The sequence below is a fragment of the Nelumbo nucifera genome, chromosome 1 (assembly GCF_055504915.1).
Source record: "Nelumbo nucifera cultivar China Antique chromosome 1, China Antique-T2T, whole genome shotgun sequence".
NCBI classification, from domain to species: domain Eukaryota; kingdom Viridiplantae; phylum Streptophyta; class Magnoliopsida; order Proteales; family Nelumbonaceae; genus Nelumbo; species Nelumbo nucifera.
In genome coordinates, this window is record NC_142649.1 from 114,625,063 (window position 1) to 114,648,413 (window position 23,351).

Genomic DNA, 23,351 nt, shown 5'->3' on the forward strand with positions numbered 1-23,351 from the left:
TTTCGTAAGGGTACTTTTGTAAAAGTACTTTTATAAAAGTGATTTTATAAAAGTGCTTTCAAAGGATATATTTTGAAAATTTGAAAGAAAATGAAAGACAAAATAGTCACAAATGCTTATTTAAGTGCTTATTAGAGAAAAAGACTACCAAACACCCAATATAAAATATGTGCTTATTTTAAAAAATAAACACTTTAAAAAGTTGGGTGCCAAACACAAATAATTGCTTATTCTATTCAAATAAACACTTGTTTTTAACTTAAGCACTCCCAAACATGGCCTAAGTGTTTGATTATATTAGAGGCCCATTTGGTAGGGCTGAATTGAAAATTTAGCTAAACTAGTTCAACTGCTTTGAAGGGTGCTACATGAAATCCAGCCTCACATTGAGAATATCTCTCCAGAACATGTATGTTAAATTCGTGGGGAGATGTTCCCACCATGTAAATGTTTGTGCTTGCAATACTCCATGGATTTTTGCTTTCAAGAAATCTAGTCTCATTCAAAGAGACTGAAGCAGACAGTCCTTTAAATAACTAACGGCAGCAGATTTGGGCTCTCTAGATTTTTTACCAAATACACATTATAGGTTATGTGGGGTCTGCCTCAAAAAGGCCCTCCAAATGGGCACTATAAATCAAAACTCACACAAAGCTTTTCTTTTATGGTTGGGGGAAAACATCTCGATTAAAGTTGTTGACATAACAGTCTGTTTGGTTGCTGCGACGTGGATGAAAAATATGGAATATTCGGGTTAGATTCTTTGAAACCTGTGTTTGTTTGATAGAATAGTGCGAGAAACGATGGGATATCACTTCTCAAAAACTGGGATGCAATGTCTCACTAAAATGGTGAGACCCTGATGAGAAAAGAAAAACTCACGACTCAACACCTTGTGACGGCCACCACAACACCAAACTGAACATGCCTCTAAACACCAAATAGTTGCCTAACCATCGGGAACAACACTGGACTGAACTCCCGAAGGCCACCGTGACTCACCCACCATTTCAATTGATGGTCAGGTTTCCAATCCTCAAATGCTTCCCGTTGAACACCATTCTGATGCCAAAACCAACAATCATGAATGCCATTAACCAATTTCCGACCCCAAACTGAACATCCTCGCATGAGCTCCATCTCAAAAACAAAGAAAACTAACGAAGTAATAGGTAGAAACCCAAAGGAGATCAGAACCTATAGCACAAAGAGAGTGAGAGAGAGAGAATGGGCGGGGAGATCAATAACTTCATCAAGGTATGGATCTCAATTTTAGCATCTCAGTTTTTCTAAGCATTCTTCTTTTACTAATGAGGGGGAGATTAGAATTCACCTCGTCCACACCACTAGTTTGAGTTCAAAGAAAGATGATGAACAGTAATTTTCCCTTCTCGGCAATCAAACACCAGAATGCCAAAATGAGAATAAATTTTCCCTTTTCATCCCATCCCATCCCTTCTCAGCAGCCAAACAAACTGTAATTATATGCCGAGATACCACAACTAGGTTGCAACTTGAGTAGGCTCAGCTCGAGTTCGACCAGATCTAATTCGAGATGTTGCATGGATTGGTTTTGGATGTTCGGGGCTGAGACCCCCCCCCAATAACGTCCCACAGCACATTTCTGCCGTGTATTTGAAACATCTCCCGATGATAATCCCAAAAATGATGTCATCATTGGGAGACATTCCCAATAAACGGCAGGGATGTACTGTGGAACGTTGTGGGGGGCTGATTTGAACTCGTTCGGGCTCTCATGAAAATGTTGGAATTAGCCTCAACTGGTATTGGGTTAGGTTGAGGTCTTAGGTAGTCCAAATACAAACCAAGCCCGGCCCAATCCAACTTAGGTTGATGACACATCTAACGGTGAGTCACTGAGTTGTGATACTTTGCTCATCAAGTTGCATGATATGAAGGCCTACGGACCACAAAACTATGCCAGTGGTAAAAAAAACCCCAGACAGCCTCATCAGAAAAAGCTAATAAGCTCGTTTGGGAGGGCTTCTGCATTTGGCATGCGTGCTTTAATTGAGCTGCAGTGGTTGAGCACGGTGTTCTGAAGAAGCTACTCAGAGTAGCTTCATATTTGAGCAGTGGTTGAGCACCATGTTGGCTTTATGGAATTTTACCAAACACAACTTGTTAGGACTGATGGAACACGTCAAATCAAGTTCTTTAACGAGACAGGATCAGATTCACACAAATGGGCGTCTCGCATGCACATCCACCGTGCATTGAGAACATATCCCGTGAATAATAATTGATAAGTAACCCAATGCATGGTAGGATATGTGTGAGGCAGGTGTGAGGAGCAGATCCAGTCTCCTCTTTAGCCATCTAGAACGGTATCTCTCTCCAGCATGGTTCCACAGCCCGCTGAACAGCTAAACCTTGCTCCAGTACCTCACAGTTAAGATTCACCAAGCGAATATCAAAACCGAATTCTTCTGATCATCACTATATGTTTATATATCATTTAAATTTTTCCTAAACCTGAATATCTGATGAATGGGTTTTCTAGAAAACCTTAACCACGCACCAGATACCTGCAAGTCCCGAAATGATTGTCAACTAATCAATATTATTCTCAGAGCTGAACTCTTTAGCAGTACCAGACTACCGATCACAACTCCAAAACTTAAATGCTGCTGGTTTTGATATCCAGAAATCACAAGATTAGATGCTCCTTGGTATTGAAGTAGCAAGTAGCAACTCCATTAGACATGAGCACCAAACATTTATACCTTTGGTAGAACAGTGGTTGGATTAGCAGGAACACGTGATTTTGCCTGTCAAAGGAGGAATACATTTTAGCTCTACAGAAACATAGTAACAAACGTCAATAGCCTGAAAGAGGATTTGTATTAGAGAATTAGAGATGCATAAATACAAATTTCTACATGCAAAAATAGAGGCGCATACTCTTGTATGCATACAACAAATACATGTGAGATGCCGGTGAGGCTGTGACTGTTACCACATCTGTTGAATGGCAACCATCAACCATGAATGCTTGGCTCTTACTCGGCAGATCTCTCATACCAAAAATGAACTATGACCTTCTAAAGATGTAACAAATATATATTCTCATGAGCAATTTACCATTTTTATGAAAATTTGTCGCTGTTCTAATTATTTATCATCATCTAATATTAGAACAAAATTTCATCCTACCTGGGTTTAGTAACTCATAACAAGTGAATGGAAAAAGGGCAACCATCAACATGGGGGGAAAATAGCAGCTTGCAAGGGATAAGAAAAAAAGAAGAAACAAGTGTGTGTGTGTGTGATTTTTTTTTTTATGACAACTGGATACAGATAGAAAAGTATTTTCAGAGTTAGAAGAGCATGAGAATAAAAAGCATTAAAACTACTGCACCAGAATCCATCACGTGGGAAGGAAAGAGTGTAATCTGGAGATGGATTCGAGAATGGTACGAGTTTATTGGTGTTAAGAGGTGGTTCAGAGTGGCTTTGGTGGGATTTATTGCCTAATTTGTAGAAAAGGATTGGTGAATGGGAGGAAGTTTATATTTGTGTGAAGTCTTGGGGGTCGTTTGATTTTTAAGGTTCATCTTGTGTTCTTTGGCAGTTTGGCTGAGTAGGTGGTTGTCTTCTGTTGGTGTTAATTTGCTCTAGGGGATTCTTTTCATTATTTTCTTGGGGGTCTTATCAGTGGTGCAGGTGTAGGATTGGGACGTGGAGTTGTTGTTTCTCGCAATTCCTGACCTTCTGCAGATGGCAATTTTACCCAAGGGTAAAAAAGAAGTCCTTTATCTTAAGTTTGGTGATCACTGATCAGAGCTTCCCTAATAAAACTGATAGGTTGATTCCAATATATACAAATTCACCCAGTCAAATACCCATGGAATGGCTGGTAAATCTTAAGCCTTAAGGCACCATGTCATTTTTAGACCATCCTCATGGTATATAACATAATGCCGAGTGCAAGATGTTCTTTCATACCTCGAGATATTTGTTTAGCATCGTTGTGGTACTGAAATTGAATCCCTCAACTGGCTCTCCTTTTGTACGAGATGCATTAAGTTGCTTTCTCACTTGCGAAGCAAGTGACTGCATTTCAATACATGCAAAAGTAAATTTCATCATGGAAAAACAACCAGGTAGCTGGAAACTGCCAGAAATAGCATCAGGAAAAAAGCACCGTACCTTGCCTAACTCAACCCCCCATTGATCAAAAGAATTGATCCCCCATATAAAACCTTCCACAGCAATTCTGTGTTCATAGATTGCTAACAACTGAAAACCACAAGAAAGAAGTTATAAGCATTATGAATAGATAGGTTATATGGACTCAGGTCCAGGTTTTAGATGGTAGGGTACATGACTAAGAATCAAATTCATCCGATCTGGAAGTCTTTGAACATGGTAATTCACCAACTAGTACTAATACATGGACACATCATACATTGGAAAATTATATTAATTCAAAACATGCAAGTAATTTATACTATATAAAGAGGATACTTGCCTTGGTTTTAGTGCAGGTCATAAAATTTAAATTTGATTATATAATGTTAAATATATCTTTGCCCTTTACCTGCACACGTGCATAGTATGTGCCCTTACACTAGTCTGGATTAATTTAGATCAATTACACTATCAACAACCAAAAATAGAAAAGCATCAAAAACAGAAGAAAGAAAATAAACCATATTTTAACATGAGACTTTAAAACCAATAACATAAGGGTGCATAGAAATATTTTATGAGGCTTAAAATGGGCACTTTTGGTAAAGCATTGTATACATTCAAGCTTCAACTTCTTGTTTTAATATTTATTTTAATCATATATGTTAACAATTAATTTTGGTGTTCCCTTGACTCAAGAAGACGAGCAGGATTTTCCCTTGGCATATAATCTGGAGCAAGTATATCCCTTCAAAGGTGGCTTTCTTTGTTTGGTCTGCCTATCTCAACAATATTCTTACAAAAGATAACCTGATCAGGAGGGGAATGGCGATTAACTCACCTGTTTGTGTTTTATGTAATGGAGTAGAAGAATCAGCTTACCACCTGTTACTACATTGCAGTTTTACATACAACATATGGGTGAAAATCTTTAGCATATTTGCCATCAAAAGTTGCTGCCCTGCAACAATGGAAGCTTTTGTAAAAGGCTGGTGGATACAAGGTCTGAGTAAGAGAGGGAAAAGTCTATGGCACATGGTCCCAGGAGCAGTTTTCTGGTCGATTTGGCAGGAAAGAAACTCAAGGCTCTTTCGAAGTAAAGGCTGTCAAGAAGAGGAAGTGTGACAGAAAATAGTTGGGAAACTGCTATCATGGTCATCTGCACATCTATCAAGGAATTGTGTTCCCCTTAGTTCTCTCTTTCAATTTGAAAACCATTTTTGTAATGACAAAGGGGATAGTGGTCTAATGTTTGTTGTACTTCCCACTGTATAGCCTCTGGTTGTACATGGGTCCTTTTGCTTTTTCTTAATGAATTAATACTTTACCTCTTCTCAAAAAATTAGTCTTGGCATTCCAATTTTGTGGATACATACCCAATCCATCACAACTAGGCAAAAAATAAAAGAGACATGGACTTGGCAAATCCAACATATCTCATACCCTATACCCATTATTGTTGTGTCTGACATAGGTACTTCAAGTAAAATGTAAGAGTCTAGGTATCATAGGTGAATAGAAACAGATATGGATGATTATTAACACATAACAAAAATGCACCAAGTATAACAGTTCTACATACAAAAATTCAATGCCCATATCAGATTTCTAAAGTCAGGAACAATTATTTTAAACGACTAAGATTAGATAAGCATGTGGACCGCCAGGCTCCAAATATTTTATTTTTCCAATTTGGCTTCTGAGTAGAATTATGTCCTCAAACAAATCTATCAGCTTCAGAGAGAGAGAGAGAGAGAGAGAGAGAGAGAGAGAGCAAGTCTATCCATCCAAATCTTGCTTGAAAGCAAATCCTGTCTCCAACTGTGTCTCCTTTCCACTAGGTGGTCTTAGTAGTAATAGAGGGTATTTTTTTCTTGACTGTGGATAATTAAGACAGCAAGGCTTGGGCACTTGAATCTAATTGTCTTTTCTATTCTCAAAAGTACACTCTGTGTTGCTTGATCATCTCATTCTGTTGGAGGCCCACAAATTCCTTCGCTTTGGTGTCTTTGAGGACATTTTTGGTGGAAGGCTAGTAAGGTATAGGAACATTTTCTTATCATTCCAAATGATATATCCAGAAACCGCCAAAAAGGTACAAGACAGTCTCAGATAAAATTTTAATGGGATCAATACCAATATCAGATTTCCATGGGCCATAAAATCAAATAATATCTGCTCAACCCAAGTAACCCTAAGGACTAGGAGCAGAAGATTTCCAGGCTTGTGAAATTGCACAATCCTATGTTTCATTTGATTCTTTAGGGCATTTTAGTAAATTTGAAACTTTCCTGCATCATCTCTTAGTGTTGTTGCGTTTTTTGTTCCATGGAGATCTACCAACAAACATCTATCAATTTCTAAATGCGATTCCCCTCTTTGTTCCGTGGAGATCCAGCAATAAACATCTATCAATTTCTAAATGTGATTCCCTCTAACCCAATTTCCCAACTTTCACTCATTACTTACTTTGCCACATTGACCTCCATATGCATACTTTGCCAAATTCATGTACTTTCTGAACTTGAAGACGCACACAGATAGAAATGTCCCAAAATAATCTAATGCTCCTTACAGTATGAGTAATGACTTAGTAAACAAAGAAGATACATAAACAGAACAAAATGGTGAAACCGGATTCATGTGGCCAATGGCTTATATGATAATGATGATGACTGATTGATGGATGGAAACCAACATACATTACATGGATAGCTCCTCTATCCTCTTGCACAGAATGACACAAATTGAAAAGAGATTTTTCCCTTTGGAAACTATACAGTTCCCTTACAATCAGAATATAAGCAAAGTTGTAGTTGTAGTTCCATAGATGCAAGCTGCACGAAAACTAGCAAACCACCCATAGAAATGAGAGAATGCATTCACCTCAGAATATATAGAAGATCAAACCATTGAGGCCAAAAAAAAAGGAGCTCAAATTGTTGGAAAGAAGTTTCTTCAACAAGCATTCAGCTCATGAATAAGAGAAATTATTAGAACTAAAACCTAAAGGTACATCATTATGGAATAAAGGGTGTAAGAAACTGCATATCACCTGTCCAATATTATAAGCATTCAGAGAGGGAAGTAAGAGGCTGAGGGACGGTCGATTGCCAGAGAAGGTCTGCAGAAAATGAGACGACTCATGAGCTACGACTGAACTTGAAAAAGTACACGTCAGAATTTAAAAATTAAAACATAAACCAGAAGCAGATCACCTTGTGAGGAATAAGGTGTTGAGGTACATTCTCATTTAGTAATTGCTCTGGAGTCTATAAAACAAACAAATTAGATTAGATAGCCAGGAAAATTGTGGAATGCAACATTGTAAAGCCCTTAATTTGACAATAAATGTTTTTTTTTTCAAGAGTTGCCTTTATACTAATGAGAAGCATTTCCTTCCATACATCAGGAGCCTAATTAAATTATAAAAACCAAAGTACTGTTAATTGTAAATATATAACAATATTTTTACAAGACTTAAGCACCTCACTTCCAAAATTCTATGATTCTATAGAAAAAGTCCATGTGCTTATTTCTAGCCATCAAGGAACAAAAAAAAGAAAAAAAAAAAGACCTTAAATATCAGCACCCTATTAGGGAAAAGGTCGGAGGGTGTCAAACCTTAGCAGAAAGCCTACCTTCCCATAAGCAAGAGCATCTGGCTGTGCAAAGAAGTTAGACATGAGCTCATCATGGTTACTCACCAACTCCCCTATATGAGAAAAAATGTGTGAGATAAACAACCCTTGCAAATCAAAGGTGCAAACAATGTTCATTTAAAAAGTTGCCGAGCAACAAACATATTTTACCAGGAATGGTGTTGGAATACCTTTCAAGTAGACAGGTTGTTGACTCTTCACGACACCAATAAAATCACAAGGAATAACCCGTCCCTGAAGATTCCAAAAAAGAATGTTTGGAGATACAATTAATAATGAGTCCACATCTCCTGCCAACAAAATATATTCCAACATTCTACCAACATTATCTGACACTACACATCTCATACATGGTGGGCCCCACTTTTATGGTGGGCCCCTGTCTCATGGTGAGATGTGCGGTGTTAGATCATGTTGGTAGGGTGTTGGAACATGTTTTGTTGCAGAAGATCCTTACTCATTAACCACTTGGAGTATTAATTAAACCTTATCATGTGATAACAACAGAACATTCACCACCTATAGCAAGCAAATTGAGCAGAACCTGAATAGAAGCAGGGGAAAAGCTAGCATAATAATCACTTGGAAGGTCAATTCAAGCTTGCCACCCTGGCATGGAAACTTAGCAGATCCAACAAATTGAAACAATGCTTTGTTCAATTAAGTGTGGAAAGAAAGTTCCAATTAACATGAGACTAAAGTTGAATTTTTATACTGCATTTCCAAGGTAGAAATAGACTTTGTACATATATCGGGTCAGGCTATTTCAAGTTCATATGACAAAAAAGGAAATGTCTAATTAAAAAATAGAAAAAGGCTCCAGTTACAAGTTTGTAAATAGCCAGTTTCAGAAAGAAACACCAATTATTGACATTCAGCAAAGCAAGGGCAATCATTCATCTCTGTCCCCAGTCTTTGTGGCAACAAGTAGTCACTATAAAGGGCCCCAAATAATCACAAACTACTTTTAGGGATATCATATGCATCTTAAAACATGGCCATGCACCTCGTGTGGAGAGCCACAAGAGTAGCTATTCTATGGACCATATGGTAAGAAAGGAACAATAGCATGTTCCAGGAGCAAGTGAAAAAAAAGAGGCAGTCATTGAAAGTGTAACGATTAAAATAGCTCATTGGATGGAAATAGTTTATGCTTTTAGGCAATTCTTAGTAGACGAAATCATCAAGGAATGGGGTGTAATAGTTGGTTCAACCACACTGAGACCCATCATCCAAGAGAGTCAGATTCCACCAGCCCACGATAGGATCAAGCTAAACTCTGATGGAAGCTCAAGTGGTAACCCTTGACCTTCTGGAATTGGAGGAGTACTTGGGGATAATAATGGAAGTATTGGCATAACACCAAGGGACAATAGGTGCTGGTGACTTGCCAAGGGCAGAATTATCAGCCCTCTTACAAGGTTGAGACTTGAAAAAGCAACAAGGATTCAGTCAAGTCGAGGTGGAAGGTGACTCTAAAATGGTAGTAAGTTGGATGCAAATGAACAGTTTGGGGGTTTAGATTTATAGACAAGCTACGAGGGAAGTAAGATGTTTAGAAAGGGAAATCGTTGTCATTTTCAGATGGACTAGAAGAACAGAAAATGGTTTGGCAGATACCTTAGTCAAACAAGGGACCAAAAAGGAGCATTTCTAACGGGCTACATTGTAATAATATTGATATAAAACTGGGGTATTTATACCCAAGTTTGAGATGAAAGCATATAAGGTCCAAAGGACCAAATATAGAAGGAAATTTTCAATTAACTGGTACAGTTCATAGATATAGAAGGGTGTCGATGAATTTAGTTCAGAAAATCTCATATGAAAACAAAAGACAATCAACTGCAAGGTTCAAGACACACAGTTTAACAATGCCACCAACTTTTGGATAGTAATCATATTCAAAATTCAAGTGAACTAAAAGTCATAAGTTGGTAGAATAGGTGACCATATCACATAACTATAGACAGGTTATGGTGAAAAGAGGAGGGAAGGAAAGGGGACTAGGTGAAACCCCAAAGAGTTCAAAGGTTATGTTTCAATTAAATTAATTTTTTACCATATTAAGATACTAAGAAAGCCAACGGTGGGGAGCAATTTCATGTGTAAACTAAATACAATTTGACAGAAACCTTGATTACCTGGTGAATTAGCTGGTAAAAGCTGTGTTGACCATTTGTTCCTGGCTCACCAAAATCAATCTCACCTGCCTCATAGGGAAGTTGCACTCCATCAATTGATATTCCCTTCCCATTACTCTCCATGCTAACCTACAAAAGTAGTAGTTTTAGGAAATATAAATGACTGCAAAACCTTGAAATATAATGCAAAGAGGTAATTATCACACATACCTGTTGAATATGTGGTGCAAATTTCTCTAGGGCCTGAGAATATGGTAAGATAGCCTGGAACATGTGGTGTAAAAATTAACTTCCATTATCATGAAGTGACTACTAGAAAGAAATTTCAAGAAACAAAAGTTATATATGTTGCAGTTCAAAATCTATTCTGGATCATCTCACATATACTCACTCTTGCAGGATATCCAAGAAAAGAAACATTCCATATGCTCAACAAACCTAAAAGCACCTGATCCCAAAGAAGTAAAATGATGTTATAAACAGGCCAAACAGTGAATAAGCAACACAGGCATAGATCAGTTTTTGAGTCGAGTATTTGATGATCTCAACTGGGAAATCTAGTCACTGAATTAATCCAATTGGATAATCACAAGCAATTGATTTATTAACCATTTTGTTAAACATATGCAGGTCCATCTGTCCAAAATAATGCAACAGAAGGTGGTTTGGAATCCCCCAACTGGCAGCAGTCCTCAAGAGGCACTACCCCAGTCTGACCCGCTGCCGACGTATTACAGATATCAAACCAATATGCCATTGATGGATTGTATTATGGTCTCCCGAACAGGAAAAACAAGATGCCTTCATTCTGAAAAAGAAAGAATAAATGAATAAATAGAACAAAATAGGTTAGTGGGTCCCTTACAGGTATGTTTTTCTCAAATGGTGCTGAATGGAAATTTTGATCAATGCTTGAAGCCCCCTTTAGAAACCTTGAAAAGAGCGAAAAGATCTGATGTTAGTGTTTGGCAAAATCATGTCAAAGCAATCAGAGGTAATAATAGGTCAAGGATCTATAAAGATCCTAAACGGTTGACATGTAATATAGCAGCATGTTACATTTTTAAGAATCATTCAACAATTGCAGGCAAAGCAATCTAAACCCCGCCAATCAGCAGGGTCTAAACCATTCATGTGGGAGTTGAACAAGCTTCCATTGTTCCAAACAACCACTGGGAAGGCCATGATAGGCAAATAACAAACATGTATAAATAGAACAACTGGATTAATGTTTGGTTTAAATTTGCTCAACCAACCAGTTGTCCAATTTGGTATACAACCACTCTTTTTTTTTTTTTTGTTGAGAGATAAGAGCCTAGCAACTTTATGGAGGACTGCAGAACTAATAACGAGTTAAGAAAGACAAATAAAGAACAGAACTTTCCATGGGGGTAGCCTGGGACATGTTGTTTCAAAGCCCATAAAATACTTGGATCAAGAACTACAATGTTTTTTTTCCATATTCCATTTTAAGTAGATTCAACTTTTGTGCTGTTTTGGTTCTGCTTGTAAATAAAAGAAGAAATCATAAATGCAAATTACCGTACTTCTCAACAACTGGGAAACCATATTGTAGAGACAGGGGCAACACACCAACAGCACTGCAAACTGCAATAAAATACTATTAGAAGATGCCCATGAAGTAGACCAAGAATTTCATTTGATCCAATCATCAAGTTAAATACAAGATCCCATAAGCAGCAAATAAATATATTTACCACTATATCGGCCTCCAACCCAGTCCCAGAAAGCAAAAGCATTATTAGGGTCTATTCCAAACTTCTCCACAAGCTGCATGGGGATTGGAAAATGCATAGCAAACTTGTAGATGAGAGAGAAAATCTTGGGCTAAAGATATTGTATCAAAACCCATGTTCCATGCTTTATATCTTATCCTTGAAAGAAAAAGAAAAAAAAAATACAAAGCTATGTGATAGCAAGGTTGGTATATGAAAATTGGACATGTGTGATCAACCTCATTCAAGGAACAAAAACAGTTAAATTACACATCTTTATTCGTATAGCAAGCATGATATAAATATACAAGAACCATGTAACAAGCAGTTGTAAGAATTTAGACCATAAATGTTGCAGGTGTTATGCGAGAAAATATTGCAGGCCACTAATTTAGACAGAACTCAGGTGCTCTGGCCAGGAAGCCAACAATCGTATTGTTGTTTGACATTATAAGCGTCTGACAGGGTGGTTTTCCATATGTTTTGGTGGGGAAACATGCTATAGGTTATTGAAATTTGTCCAACATGTGCGCATGGCACCATATTGGACAACCAAACTACAAAGGGAGTATCACCCATACCTTTTTCAAACTAAAAAATAGGACATGTCTGTGACGACATGTCCTATATTTTAGTTTTACAAAATTTCAAGTTAAGAGGCCATTATTTTAGGATTCATGTTGGTAGGTCTTGGTTTTAGAAGTTGCTTTTCTTTTTCAGAAATTATTTCAAACTTATAGGCAAAGTTCAAAGTATCAATACGCTTGGTACTCAAAAGTTGAGTATCAAGTGTTTCATTAGATCGATACTCATCTTTTACTTAGTTTTAAACTCATTTAATTAATAAGTATAAATTGGAAATTTTTCAAGCTTCTTCTTTAAATTAAGGAAACAAGTTTATATAAGGCCCATGATATTTCTATAAAGGAGAAAGATGAGACTGAGAATAATTTTTTTTTTATTTATTTTCCTTTTTTCCCCAAGTGCAGTACTAGAGAACTTTCCTTCTTTGCAGTGACTCCATTTAAGGCCTCATATAAGGTAGATGTTAGGCCTAACCATCTTCAATTTCTTTTTTCTATTTTTCTTCGTTCCATCTTATCCGTTGTGTATGGGAAAAAATGATCATCTATGAGCCTGTTATATATCAAGGACCAAGGGCAATTGGCATTTATCAATGTGAAAGTTTATAGTAATGTATAGCCTTTATTCAATTAATGAAAAAGAATTATATGTACAGAATGATTTTTCAGGCTGGTATTACTACCTGACCCAATAGTTAGATTTACAATTCTTTATCCTATTACACCACAATAGAAGGAATCCTTCTTGTCCTTAACTTTGCAAGGAAATCAGCAAAGCTGTTTGCTGACCTGTCCTTTGCTGATGTTTTTATTTCCCTCGTTAAATGTCTGGTCACCCTTTTCATATTCTTTTTTGAACTACTGCACTTCGGTCTTTGAATCTCCTTCCACCTTGATATTTCTCAACTTCATCATCTTTCCCATTCTAAGTCCTTGCAAATATGGATGAAATTTTTTACAAGACCCTTAGAGTTCTTGGGTAGAAAACAAATTTATCAAGGGGACAGACTCCTGTCAATCACTAAGAATAGGCAACCAACCTTGATGTCAATATCTCTCCAAGATTAGAGGGGCATACTAAATTAATCTACAAACTTAAGAGTCAGACAAGGAGCTGCACAAACAAGTAAATGTAGAGAATGCATTTTTTTACTACAGACAACAGAACCAGTGGCAATATTGTACTCTGGTTAAAACTGAGGGACTGCTAGTTTAAAAAAAGATGCCAGAACATGAAATTATAAATTATGTATATGGAAGAATAAATAAATTCCTCCAGTGAATGCTCACACTCTACTTGAAGATAAAGAAACACAAAAACATATATACTCGATGACAGAACTACATGAAAAAAAAAAACAAATAAAGAATATGGAAATACCGTAAGGTTTGTACTAACAGCCACCATATGCTTTGCAACTGCTTGAGGTCTGACATGGGACAACAAGTTTCATAAATGTATCTTATGGCAAAAGAAATTATTGTCAGAACCCAAGTCACAACAGATCCAGTTATCTTATTATTCCACTGACCCAAGAGCGGCTGAAATCCACTCCCTCAATGTCCGAGCATTCAACATAGTTTCAGCTGTTGTAAAAGTTTTTGAAACAACTACAGCTGCATATATCACAAGAAAAATAGCTAGATATGAATCCCAGGAACCACTTTACATGATACATTTCAAAATAATGGAACTTGGGTATACCTAATGTGGTTTCAGGGTTCAACCCCGTGATACTTTTGGCAACATCAATTGGATCAACATTTGCAAGGCTGCAGTTAAAAGGTTAAAAACAGATTAGGTAGACTATAAGAATTTACCATGTTATAGAACATAACACTGACCTACCAATAATAACCACCACCATGACCTATCATAAAAATATCCAACATACGGTATACAGCAAAAATTCCTGGAAGCCAATGAACAATCCAAGCAATATACATCCATTTGACCTGACTATTTAATCATCTAGAAGTTCAATAAACAATTGCAAGGAAAAACCCTTGAACATTCATTTTTACTCTTTCTATCTATCTATCAGCAGAGGTTCATGGTTTACATCACATAAATTATGCATGCTAACTGAACTAGGACCAGTTAATTTACCACAAGTATGATGAAGTCAGCACGCTAATTCCTAGAAGTTTCAGAAGACACGCCTGACAAATAACATTTTCTGACAACATACCAAAATGAATTGGAGAAATCCAATCAACAGGATAGAGAGTAGAAGGCAACTGAAAAAGGATCTGGGAGATGTTTTACTTAGAGAGGAGAATTTCTGAAGACAGAAATTCAGGCATAAGTGGATTAAGGAAAGAGATGGGAATACCCATTTCTTTCATGATTTGGAAAATAGAAGGAGGAAAAACTTTGTCGCCAAATTGGAAATGGAAGGGGAGGTGATTACAAGTCAAGATAAAATAGCTAGAACCTTTGTGGATCATTTCAAATCCATATATAGAAAGGCCTTTGAATGAAAGATACCTTAGGAAGGATTAGATTGGCCAAGGCTGGGAGAGGAAAAAAATAAGTTGGTTGGAAAGGAGATTTTAGGAAGACGAGATCAAAGAGGCAATATCCTTGATGGATAGATCTAAGGCACCGGGCCCAAATGGTTTAACAATGGCATTTTATCAAGACTATTGGGAAGTGTTGAAAAATGAGTTATGTGAGGTCTTCCAAGAATTTGTAGATCATCAAATATATTAAAGAAGAAAATGATAATTAGTTATGTGAGGTGTTATTTAATAATATAAAAATATAAATTATAATTCTTAAGTTTTAATGTTTTATGGGATGAGAAAAATTCAACTCTCCTATCCAACCATAAAACATGCATTGGCACAACTTCTATGTGAAAATATAATTAATAATTATTTATTATTTAAATAATTATTATTTATTATTCATTTCCAAAAAGTTATAAAAAACAAATAAACATTATATTATATATTCAAAAAATAGTTATTAAAGAATAAATTTCAATTGCTTTGTGGATATGATAGATCATCCATAGAATTATGATATATTTAATCATTGTGATCAAATGATAAAATATAATTTATTAATTATTTATTTTTTAATTCTAAAAATATAAAATAAAAAAATACTTATTAAAGAAGAAATTTCAATTGGTCTATGGATATGATAGATCATCCATAGAATTATAATATATTCAATTGTTGTGATCAAATGATAAAATATAATTAATTATTATTTATTTTTTAAAATCTAAAAATATAAAAAATAAAAAATATATATTAAAGAAGAAATTCCAATTGCTCTATGGATATGATAGATAAATCCATAGATCTAAAACATATTTAGTCTTTATAGGCAGAGAAAAAAATTACATTTTCAATTTTTTAGTTAATTTATATTTTCCCCAAATATCTTCATGAAATTTCCATAAATCTATTGATAACACAAAAAAATAATTGTGATTTTGAATGTAAGAAATGTAAATCAACATAAATTTAAACATTCAAGAAAAAAAAAAAGAAATCACAAGATATTATAAAAGATTGAAAAAAAATACCTATTTTTGCCATTTTTTCAAAATTTGAAAAATCTTTAAAAAATTTAACGATTCACACTTGTTTCTTGCAAACTTTTGCAAATCTAGCACTCTAGGAATGAAATTTGGAGTTTTAGAGTCATTTGGGGGTGAAAGAAGGCTTATTTCGGGGAAAAGAAGGTTGCTTTCCTCCTTTAATTTTTTTTTTAGTTTTTGGCCGTATCGGTTTTTCAAAGATACGATACGATACGCCCCGTATCAGGCGTATCATATTGAAATTTTAAACCTTGCCTAGGGAAGCTAAGAAGTTGGAGAAGATGATGAAAGACTTTCTTTGGGAACCGGGAGAAAGTAGAAAAGATCACTTAATTGAGTGGGAAGTTGTTTTCCAAAGAAAAGACTTTCTTTGGGTCCGGGGAACTTAGTTCAAAAGAATATAGCTCTGTTGGAGAAGTGACTGTGGAGGTCGCCATTAAAGAGAGAGAGGTTGTGGCATGAGGTGATAGGAAGCAATCATGGTCGCTCAGAGATTGGGTGGGATGTTGATGTATCTCGATGGGCAATCATGGTCGCTCACAGCATTCTCCCTCGGTTTCTCGACTTTGTCAAGTATGATGTGTGTGATGGGAACTCAATCCCAAGGTTCAAAGTATCGACACAGGTCGATATGCCGGTAGGGCGCATCGGCCTGTATCGGTACTTTTTTTAGGTTTTATTTTTTTTTTGAAACCGGTTTAGAGGGGTCCATTTAAGGCCCATCTACCCTTTGAACCAATGTCTGACCCAATACAACACCTGGAGGGGTGTATCGGGAAGCCATCAGCATGATACATATCGGCCAATACGGGCCGATACGTATCGATACTTTGAACCTTGCTCGACCCTATTTTGGGATGATGTTTGGGTTGGTGATTTACCATTGAAGGACATTTTCATCCTTGTTCTCTCTCTTAGTACCAAAAAAAAGGTTGTTTCAAATTTCTTCTCCTCTTTGGAAAACCCCTTGGCACCAAACTAGGATTTCAGTTTTCGTAAAGGTTTAAGGAATGTGGAGATTGAGTGTCTCACCAAGCTGTTGAGTCTTCTTGCTAAAGTTTGCTCTGATCCCTCTGAACCAGATAAACAGTTTTGGTCACCAAACCCTAAAGGGTCTTTCTCTTATGCTTCTTTTTCAAGTCTCTCTCAGTCTTCCTCTCAACAGTCTTTCCCTATTAAGGAAGTTTGGTGCAAGCCTATTCCCCCTAAGGTTATGGCCTTTTGTTGGGAAGTGTACCATGGGAATATAAACACCTCAGATAACTTACAAAAGAGAAGATTGTTCCTTTGCATCTCTCCTAATTGGTGTATCCTTTGCAGCCTTGCAGGTTCCATGGTGGACTGCTACCATTTACTAATTTCTTGTTCTTTATTGGGATTGGCTCTTTGGGTGCAGGTGGAACAGTCCAACAGAAGTAAGCTTGTATTTTTATCCTTCTACTTTTGCCTGGTACCAAATAAGGAGGTTGATGTGGAGATGTGCAAGAGCAATGCTGATTTGGACTGTTTGGGAAGAAAGGAACGCTAGAGTGTTTCAAGAGAAGGAAAGAAATCTACAAGAACTAAAGGATAGAATCTTGAATATTGAATAGGGTTGTCCAGTGGTTGAAATCCTCGGAGCTGTTCCATTTTTTCTCCTTCAATGATGTCTCGAGGAATTGATCTACAATGGCAAGCAGCTCTTCCCTAAGGCTAAAGTAAGTGTAACCTGGGTACCTCCTCCTATAGGTGTTTTGAAGCTGAATTCTGATGGAAGTAGTCAAGATAATCTAGGTCCTTCTAGATTGGGAGGGGTTATAAGGAACGAGGCTGGAAATGTGGTACTTCTCTACTCGGGTCCACTAGGAGTTAGGGATTCCACTAGGGTGGAGTTTTTAGCTACTATTCAAGATGTACAATCTGCAAATCAGTCAGGCGTGGCGCAGTTATCAATTGAAGGAGATTCCAAGGTGGTAGTGGGATGGCTATAGAATCCGGAGTCTGTAGTGTGGTGTTATAAGAACGAATCCAAGAGGTTCAAGTGGTTACCAAGGGATCTGGTTGTAACAGTACAATGGGTTAGGCGATCAGCCAATGGTTTGGCTAATTGTCTACCAAGGGGCAGCCAGGGATCAATTATATTGGGCACAGTTGTAGTTTGTTGTTGCCTCAGAGATTACACAGCCCGCACCTCTCCAAGAATACTTGTATAAGTTTTTTCTCATTAATATAATGATTTTCTTTACTTATCAAAAAAATTCAATCAACCTTGTATTTGTACAATGTGTAAGGTTGGTTAACTCACAAGACAGCACCAGACAACATCTTTTCCCACCTTTTTCTTATCGGTTGCCTTTGTTTACCTATTATGTCTAGCCTTAACTCATCATACTGAAATGTTGTTTGCTTCCCTCTTTTTTTTTCTGAAAGATGAAATTTGAATTATATCAATGTATAAAAGACAACAGAGAGCCCTGCCCAACAGCTATACAAAAAAGGCTAGCGGTGGAGCCCCAATAGATCAGACTTTACACTATGAAGCAGAAAATACAAAATCATTATCCCCGATGATGTGAGCTATTAAAGCAAATTTTTCTAGCACATTTTTCCTTAAGGCTATGTTTGGTTTAAAGGAAAAGGTAGGGAAAGGAAGGGAAAGACAGGGAAACCAATACAAGGTTTGTAAAGGTTTCCCTACCTTCCCTTCCTTTCCCTGCATTTTCCTTCAAACCAAACATCGCCTAAATTATTGAATCTTTGCTACCAGAAGTAGTAGGAAACTCAAAATACATACATATGCATATACATTTTTTTTTTATTTTAGAGCTATGCAATGCACTAAGTTTTAATGCAGATACCAAGTAAAAGACCAAAGCAGCCACACCCTTTACAAATAGCATCAAGAAAAACTAAGTCATATGTAAGCAATCAATCATTCTTACAATCGCAATTGACGTCCTTTTGCACATTGTATGGCTTCTGGATCTGTAAGATTAAAGTGTCACATTATTGGTGCCTAAAAAAGGCCAGATTATATTGTGGGTGGTAAACATATAGCTAAAACTGTATTAACTTACCTGTTTGAAGAGCAGTGTGCACAAATAGAGGACCCAAGAAACTTCCACCAATTCCAACAGCAATAACATCCTTCAATGCTTTTCCTGTTACTCCAACCTGCAACCAGTTTTCTATCAGTCCATGACTTAATAATTAGGAATGATATATCAAACTTGGATCCAGAATAAACATTATAGAAGTATTTACCCAGGAGCCACTTCGAACCCTTTCAGAGAACTCACTAATCCTGTCCAATACTTTCCAAACATCAGGGACCACATTCTTCCCATCACTGCAAATCACTTTATCCCTTGAAGCACGTAAGGCTACATGAAGGACAGACCTATTCTCAGTGCTGTTTATCTGAAGAAACAAACCAACCAAATTTCAGACATTAAATTGAAATGATTATCTTGTCACCAGAAATGTCCATAAAAGATGAGCACAGGAGAGATGAGGATGTTGTAATGGATGTGGGGCAAGAGGAGAAAGGGTAGAATTAGTTAGTGCATGTATGGGAACCTAGGGTTAGCCCAAAAAGGTGATAAGAATATGAAAGTTGACTGGTTGTTTGACCATGTGATTCCAAACTATACTAGGGAGAAGCAAGCAATTTTATACAACTTGAAAGTTCTAAACATGAGAGACTGAAAAGGACATAAATGAAATAGTGAAAAAAAAAAGACCTAAAATTCCCAACTTATCAGAACATACTGCACTTGAACAAGTGAATGGAAATACAGAATTCTCATAGCAAACCCCAAATAATTGGAATAAGGCTTTGCTGAATGGATTTAACTTCGGTATCCTGGCCTAAGAACTGCAGCAATATTTCAAGAGAGGTGATTCAGACACATCCCAGTTTGATAAAGGGGGCACACCCCAACCTATTAATCAAACAGCAGATGTTCAAAGGACAAAAGTTCCCTGTATTTTAATATTTATTGTTGGAAATAAGGGGTATCTTTGTTTTTTGTTGGGATTGCCTGTTGATCAAAAATATGATATGCCAAATCAGCTCCTTTTTTTCAATTCAGAAATAGAATAACGATTTAGATTTCCTGGAATCAGAATTTTACAACTAACAATTATGCTTTAGCACATAATCCTTGCTTACATGCTCTCCACTGTACATGCTGTTAATCTTTTGCTTGAGATGTGCTGCCTCTGCAAGTCTAAAGAGCTTCTCCATGGTGTCTTGAGTGGCACACTGCCTTGAGTAGTCCAATAGCAACCCATCAATCTCGCTGCATATAGAAATTAAAATAAAAGATAAGGCATAAATAAACAAGGTGATGTGCATTAAAATTCAAAAACAGGAAAAAAAAAGAAAGAAAATGTACATGCAGTAAAAATTTTCAGATATTCAGTTGTTTTTGTAAATTGTTTAAAATAAGTATTTCAAAGAAAAGAATAGTCTCAATGAGCTTGGATGAGGATCATACAGCATCATTGACTTGCATCGTTCAGAATCATTCATCAAATCACGTAAATGTGTCTTCTTGATGTCCTCAACATGGGCCTGCATTACAATATAAAAATTTATATCAAATAATTTATCATAACTACAAAATATACTTTATTTGAAAAGAGAATGATGCAAATTATTATACCTTCAGGTCCTTCCAGGGTTGAGTGTCACAAATAAGAGCTGGTGAAGCCATCTGCAATTATGTGACATACAATTTAACACCATTACCAAATTATCCTACTATTGACTGATAATAATTGGACTTAAAAGAGATTGCTGCACAGGCATTTAAAAACAGATTAACCAAACGCTAATGAAATTAATGCTCTAACCCAAACGTTGGGAACCACCAAAACAACTAAACAGAAACAATTATATTAAACACTGCTATCTTAGGATATTGCAAGTAAATTCCCACCCCCAGACTCCCTCCCACAACACCACAAATAATAGCAACAACAACAATAATGAAATTAATGCTCCTACAACACCACAAATTAATGAAATTAATGCTCTAACTCAAATGTTGGGAACCACCGAAACAACTAAACAGAAACAATTATATTAAACACTGCTAGCTTAGGATATTGCAAGTAAACTCCCACAACATCACAAATAACAACAACAACAATAAAATAAATGCTGGAACTGTTGTAGACATCCAATTTCCAAAACTAAAAAATGATTCCCTTTACCTTCTTTTCGTTTTCCTGAAAAAAAAAAATTATGTTTACTCCATAATCCATTATAGCTTTTCTTTGGGGTGGTTAAGCTGCTATTAATTCTATGCCATTTCTGAATTGCACGGTACCGTAGATCAACCAAAAAGGCAGATGAAAGAAAACAACGTAATATAGTACAAATTTGAGATGTAGTAGTGATTAGTAATGCAAATAAAATGAAACCATATAAAGTAGTATAGGAAGTCCATACTAGCACTAACGGGTGCTTCTTGAACAGATTCTTGATCCAGATAACCTGGATAAGAATGACAATCTCTTGAAAATCTCGACACAATGTAATCACAAGTGACAGAAGCTTGAAAAGGAAAAAAAAAAACAACTTAATATAACCTAATAAGATGCAGGATTGCCCATGATAGCAATGAGAAATGGATTTTGATAAGAAGGAAAAATAAAAGGTAATCGAAACTAAGCACTTGAATAAAGAAAAAATGGATACGAGCTTAAAAAAATTAACCTTTTCGTTTCAACCTGAAATCGATATCGTCACAGAACAGATCAACAGAGTTCGAGCTTCGCCGCTCAGACTGCACTTGCTCTCCCACTTTCCTCGTTTATCCTCCATTCGGGCGAGTTCCATGTGCTACAGTTTGATGCCACGTGTCAATCGGCATAAAGGCTGTATTGAAACTGTAAGGCTCAGGTGTCAGATGTTCCCTGTATACCGTAGATCTGGGACATCGCCTTGGACCCGGTTACCTGCAAATATGACGACGATAGATGTACCATATCGACGGTGTCAGAAAGGCAATTGTGGAACCCTACGGTCTTAACTAAACGGTGTCGCTATTCTCTTCTCCGTGTGCGGTGTGTCACGAGTCACGACTCACAGTGTGGTGGATGCACGAGGGCATGAAAGCAACGAACCTCATGCAACCCCTACAGCAAGACAAAAGTCGGACATGTTTTGTCATGGCCCTCATGGGTCCCGTTTTATTCTTTTTCTTTTCTTCGGTACTTGACTCCACACACACAAACTTTGTCATGGGTCCCGTTTGGTGTATATGGCGAAGAAATGCGGAAGTTTCATTTCATAGTTATGGAAGAATTATTAAGACCATATACTTTTAGTGATATATATAGCGAATAATCGGATATACCTTATTATCTCGCTCATTTTGATTTTGTTCGATATTGGATCGGATCTCCATTCGTCAAATGGAAGTGATTCCAAACGAATATTTTTTCGAGTTAAGTCTGCCGGAGGCATGGCTAGGCAATTGGCTCATACTTGTGTAAGAAATAATCAGGCCTGTAAATGAAGCGAATTTGAATCGAATCATGTTATATTTGAATTCAAATTCGATTGCAAAATTAATGATTTGAATTCGGTTAAATATTCGATAAATACTCAAAAGTAAAAAATTGAACTCGAATTCGACTTAGATAAACGAATATTCGATTAATTCGAATTCGATGGATTAAACCTAATTCTTAAAATCAAACAAACCTGATTCTATGAATGAACTACAGAGAAAGGAGAAAAAAATCTTGTTTCATTTTTAACAATGTATGGAGACAAACCTGATTCTATGAATGATGAAGACAAACGAAGAACAAGGGGAAAATAAAAAAGAAAACAAATAACTAATAAAATCTAGAACAAATATTAAGTCTTCGGTAACGTAGAGAAAGCAAGAGAGAGATGAGAGAGGGGAAGAAAGAGAGAGAAGAGAAAGAAGAAAATATCTTGTTTCATTTTTAACGATCTATGGAGACAAACTTGTTTCTATTAATGATGAAGACAGACAAAGAACAAGAGGAAAAATAAAAAGAAAACAAAAACTAATAAAATCTAGAATAAATAATAAGTCTTCGGTAACGTAGAGAAACCAAGAGATGAGGGAGGGGGAGAGAGAGAAAGAGAAGAGAGAGACTTTTACAATATTTTAGTATGCTGTAAAATCAATGAATAATAGTTGCAACTGTAACACTCTTTTGCTTTTGCAATACATGACCTTGTTTGCCTTTAATATATGCTATTCATATTTTTGAAACCCTCTTCTAAAAAAACCAGTAAAACTAGATGCTAGGGGAAGAAGATAGAAGGGAGGGAAATGGGGAACTTTGAAATTGGCTAAAGGTCAGGGATGAGATGGAGTACCAGATGGTCCTATCATGTTAGGAGTAATTAATTCTCCTTTTTATATAATATAATTTATCTAACATCAAAAAGTTATAGACACTTTGGCGGTTTGGGAGAGTTGTGAAGATAGTTATCTTTCTTTTATAAAAAATCATGGCACTTATATTATATTAT

At 36.4% G+C, this 23,351-nt stretch overlaps 1 protein-coding gene across 3 annotated transcripts; it reads right to left on the reverse strand.

Moving 5' to 3' along the window:
* Nucleotides 1-2,432: 2,432 nt before the first annotated feature.
* On the reverse strand, nt 2,433-21,833 carry LOC104601885 (glucose-6-phosphate isomerase, cytosolic). 3 transcript variants are annotated; one of them, XM_088893082.1, is made up of 24 exons: nt 21,549-21,605; nt 21,282-21,326; nt 20,491-20,541; nt 20,323-20,399; nt 19,995-20,124; nt 19,085-19,240; nt 18,898-18,994; nt 18,763-18,805; nt 13,987-14,054; nt 13,814-13,898; nt 13,663-13,711; nt 11,680-11,752; nt 11,509-11,569; nt 10,827-10,893; nt 10,353-10,409; nt 10,172-10,225; nt 9,962-10,090; nt 7,988-8,051; nt 7,797-7,870; nt 7,374-7,427; nt 7,211-7,279; nt 4,174-4,263; nt 3,970-4,077; nt 2,433-2,792 (listed from the first exon to the last, which is right to left on the reverse strand). In XM_088893082.1, the coding sequence occupies exons 3-24, from the start codon at nt 20,539-20,541 to the stop codon at nt 2,742-2,744; spliced, it is 1,707 nt and encodes a 568-aa protein (XP_088749208.1). In that variant the 5' UTR covers nt 21,282-21,326; nt 21,549-21,605; the 3' UTR covers nt 2,433-2,741. The 3 variants fall into 3 exon arrangements, with proteins under 3 accessions (XP_088749208.1, XP_010263691.1, XP_019054063.1); XM_010265389.3 differs by lacking the exon at nt 21,282-21,326 and having other exon boundaries at nt 21,549-21,833; XM_019198518.2 differs by lacking the exon at nt 21,282-21,326 and having other exon boundaries at nt 2,565-2,819; nt 21,549-21,833.
* Nucleotides 21,834-23,351: the final 1,518 nt, after the last annotated feature.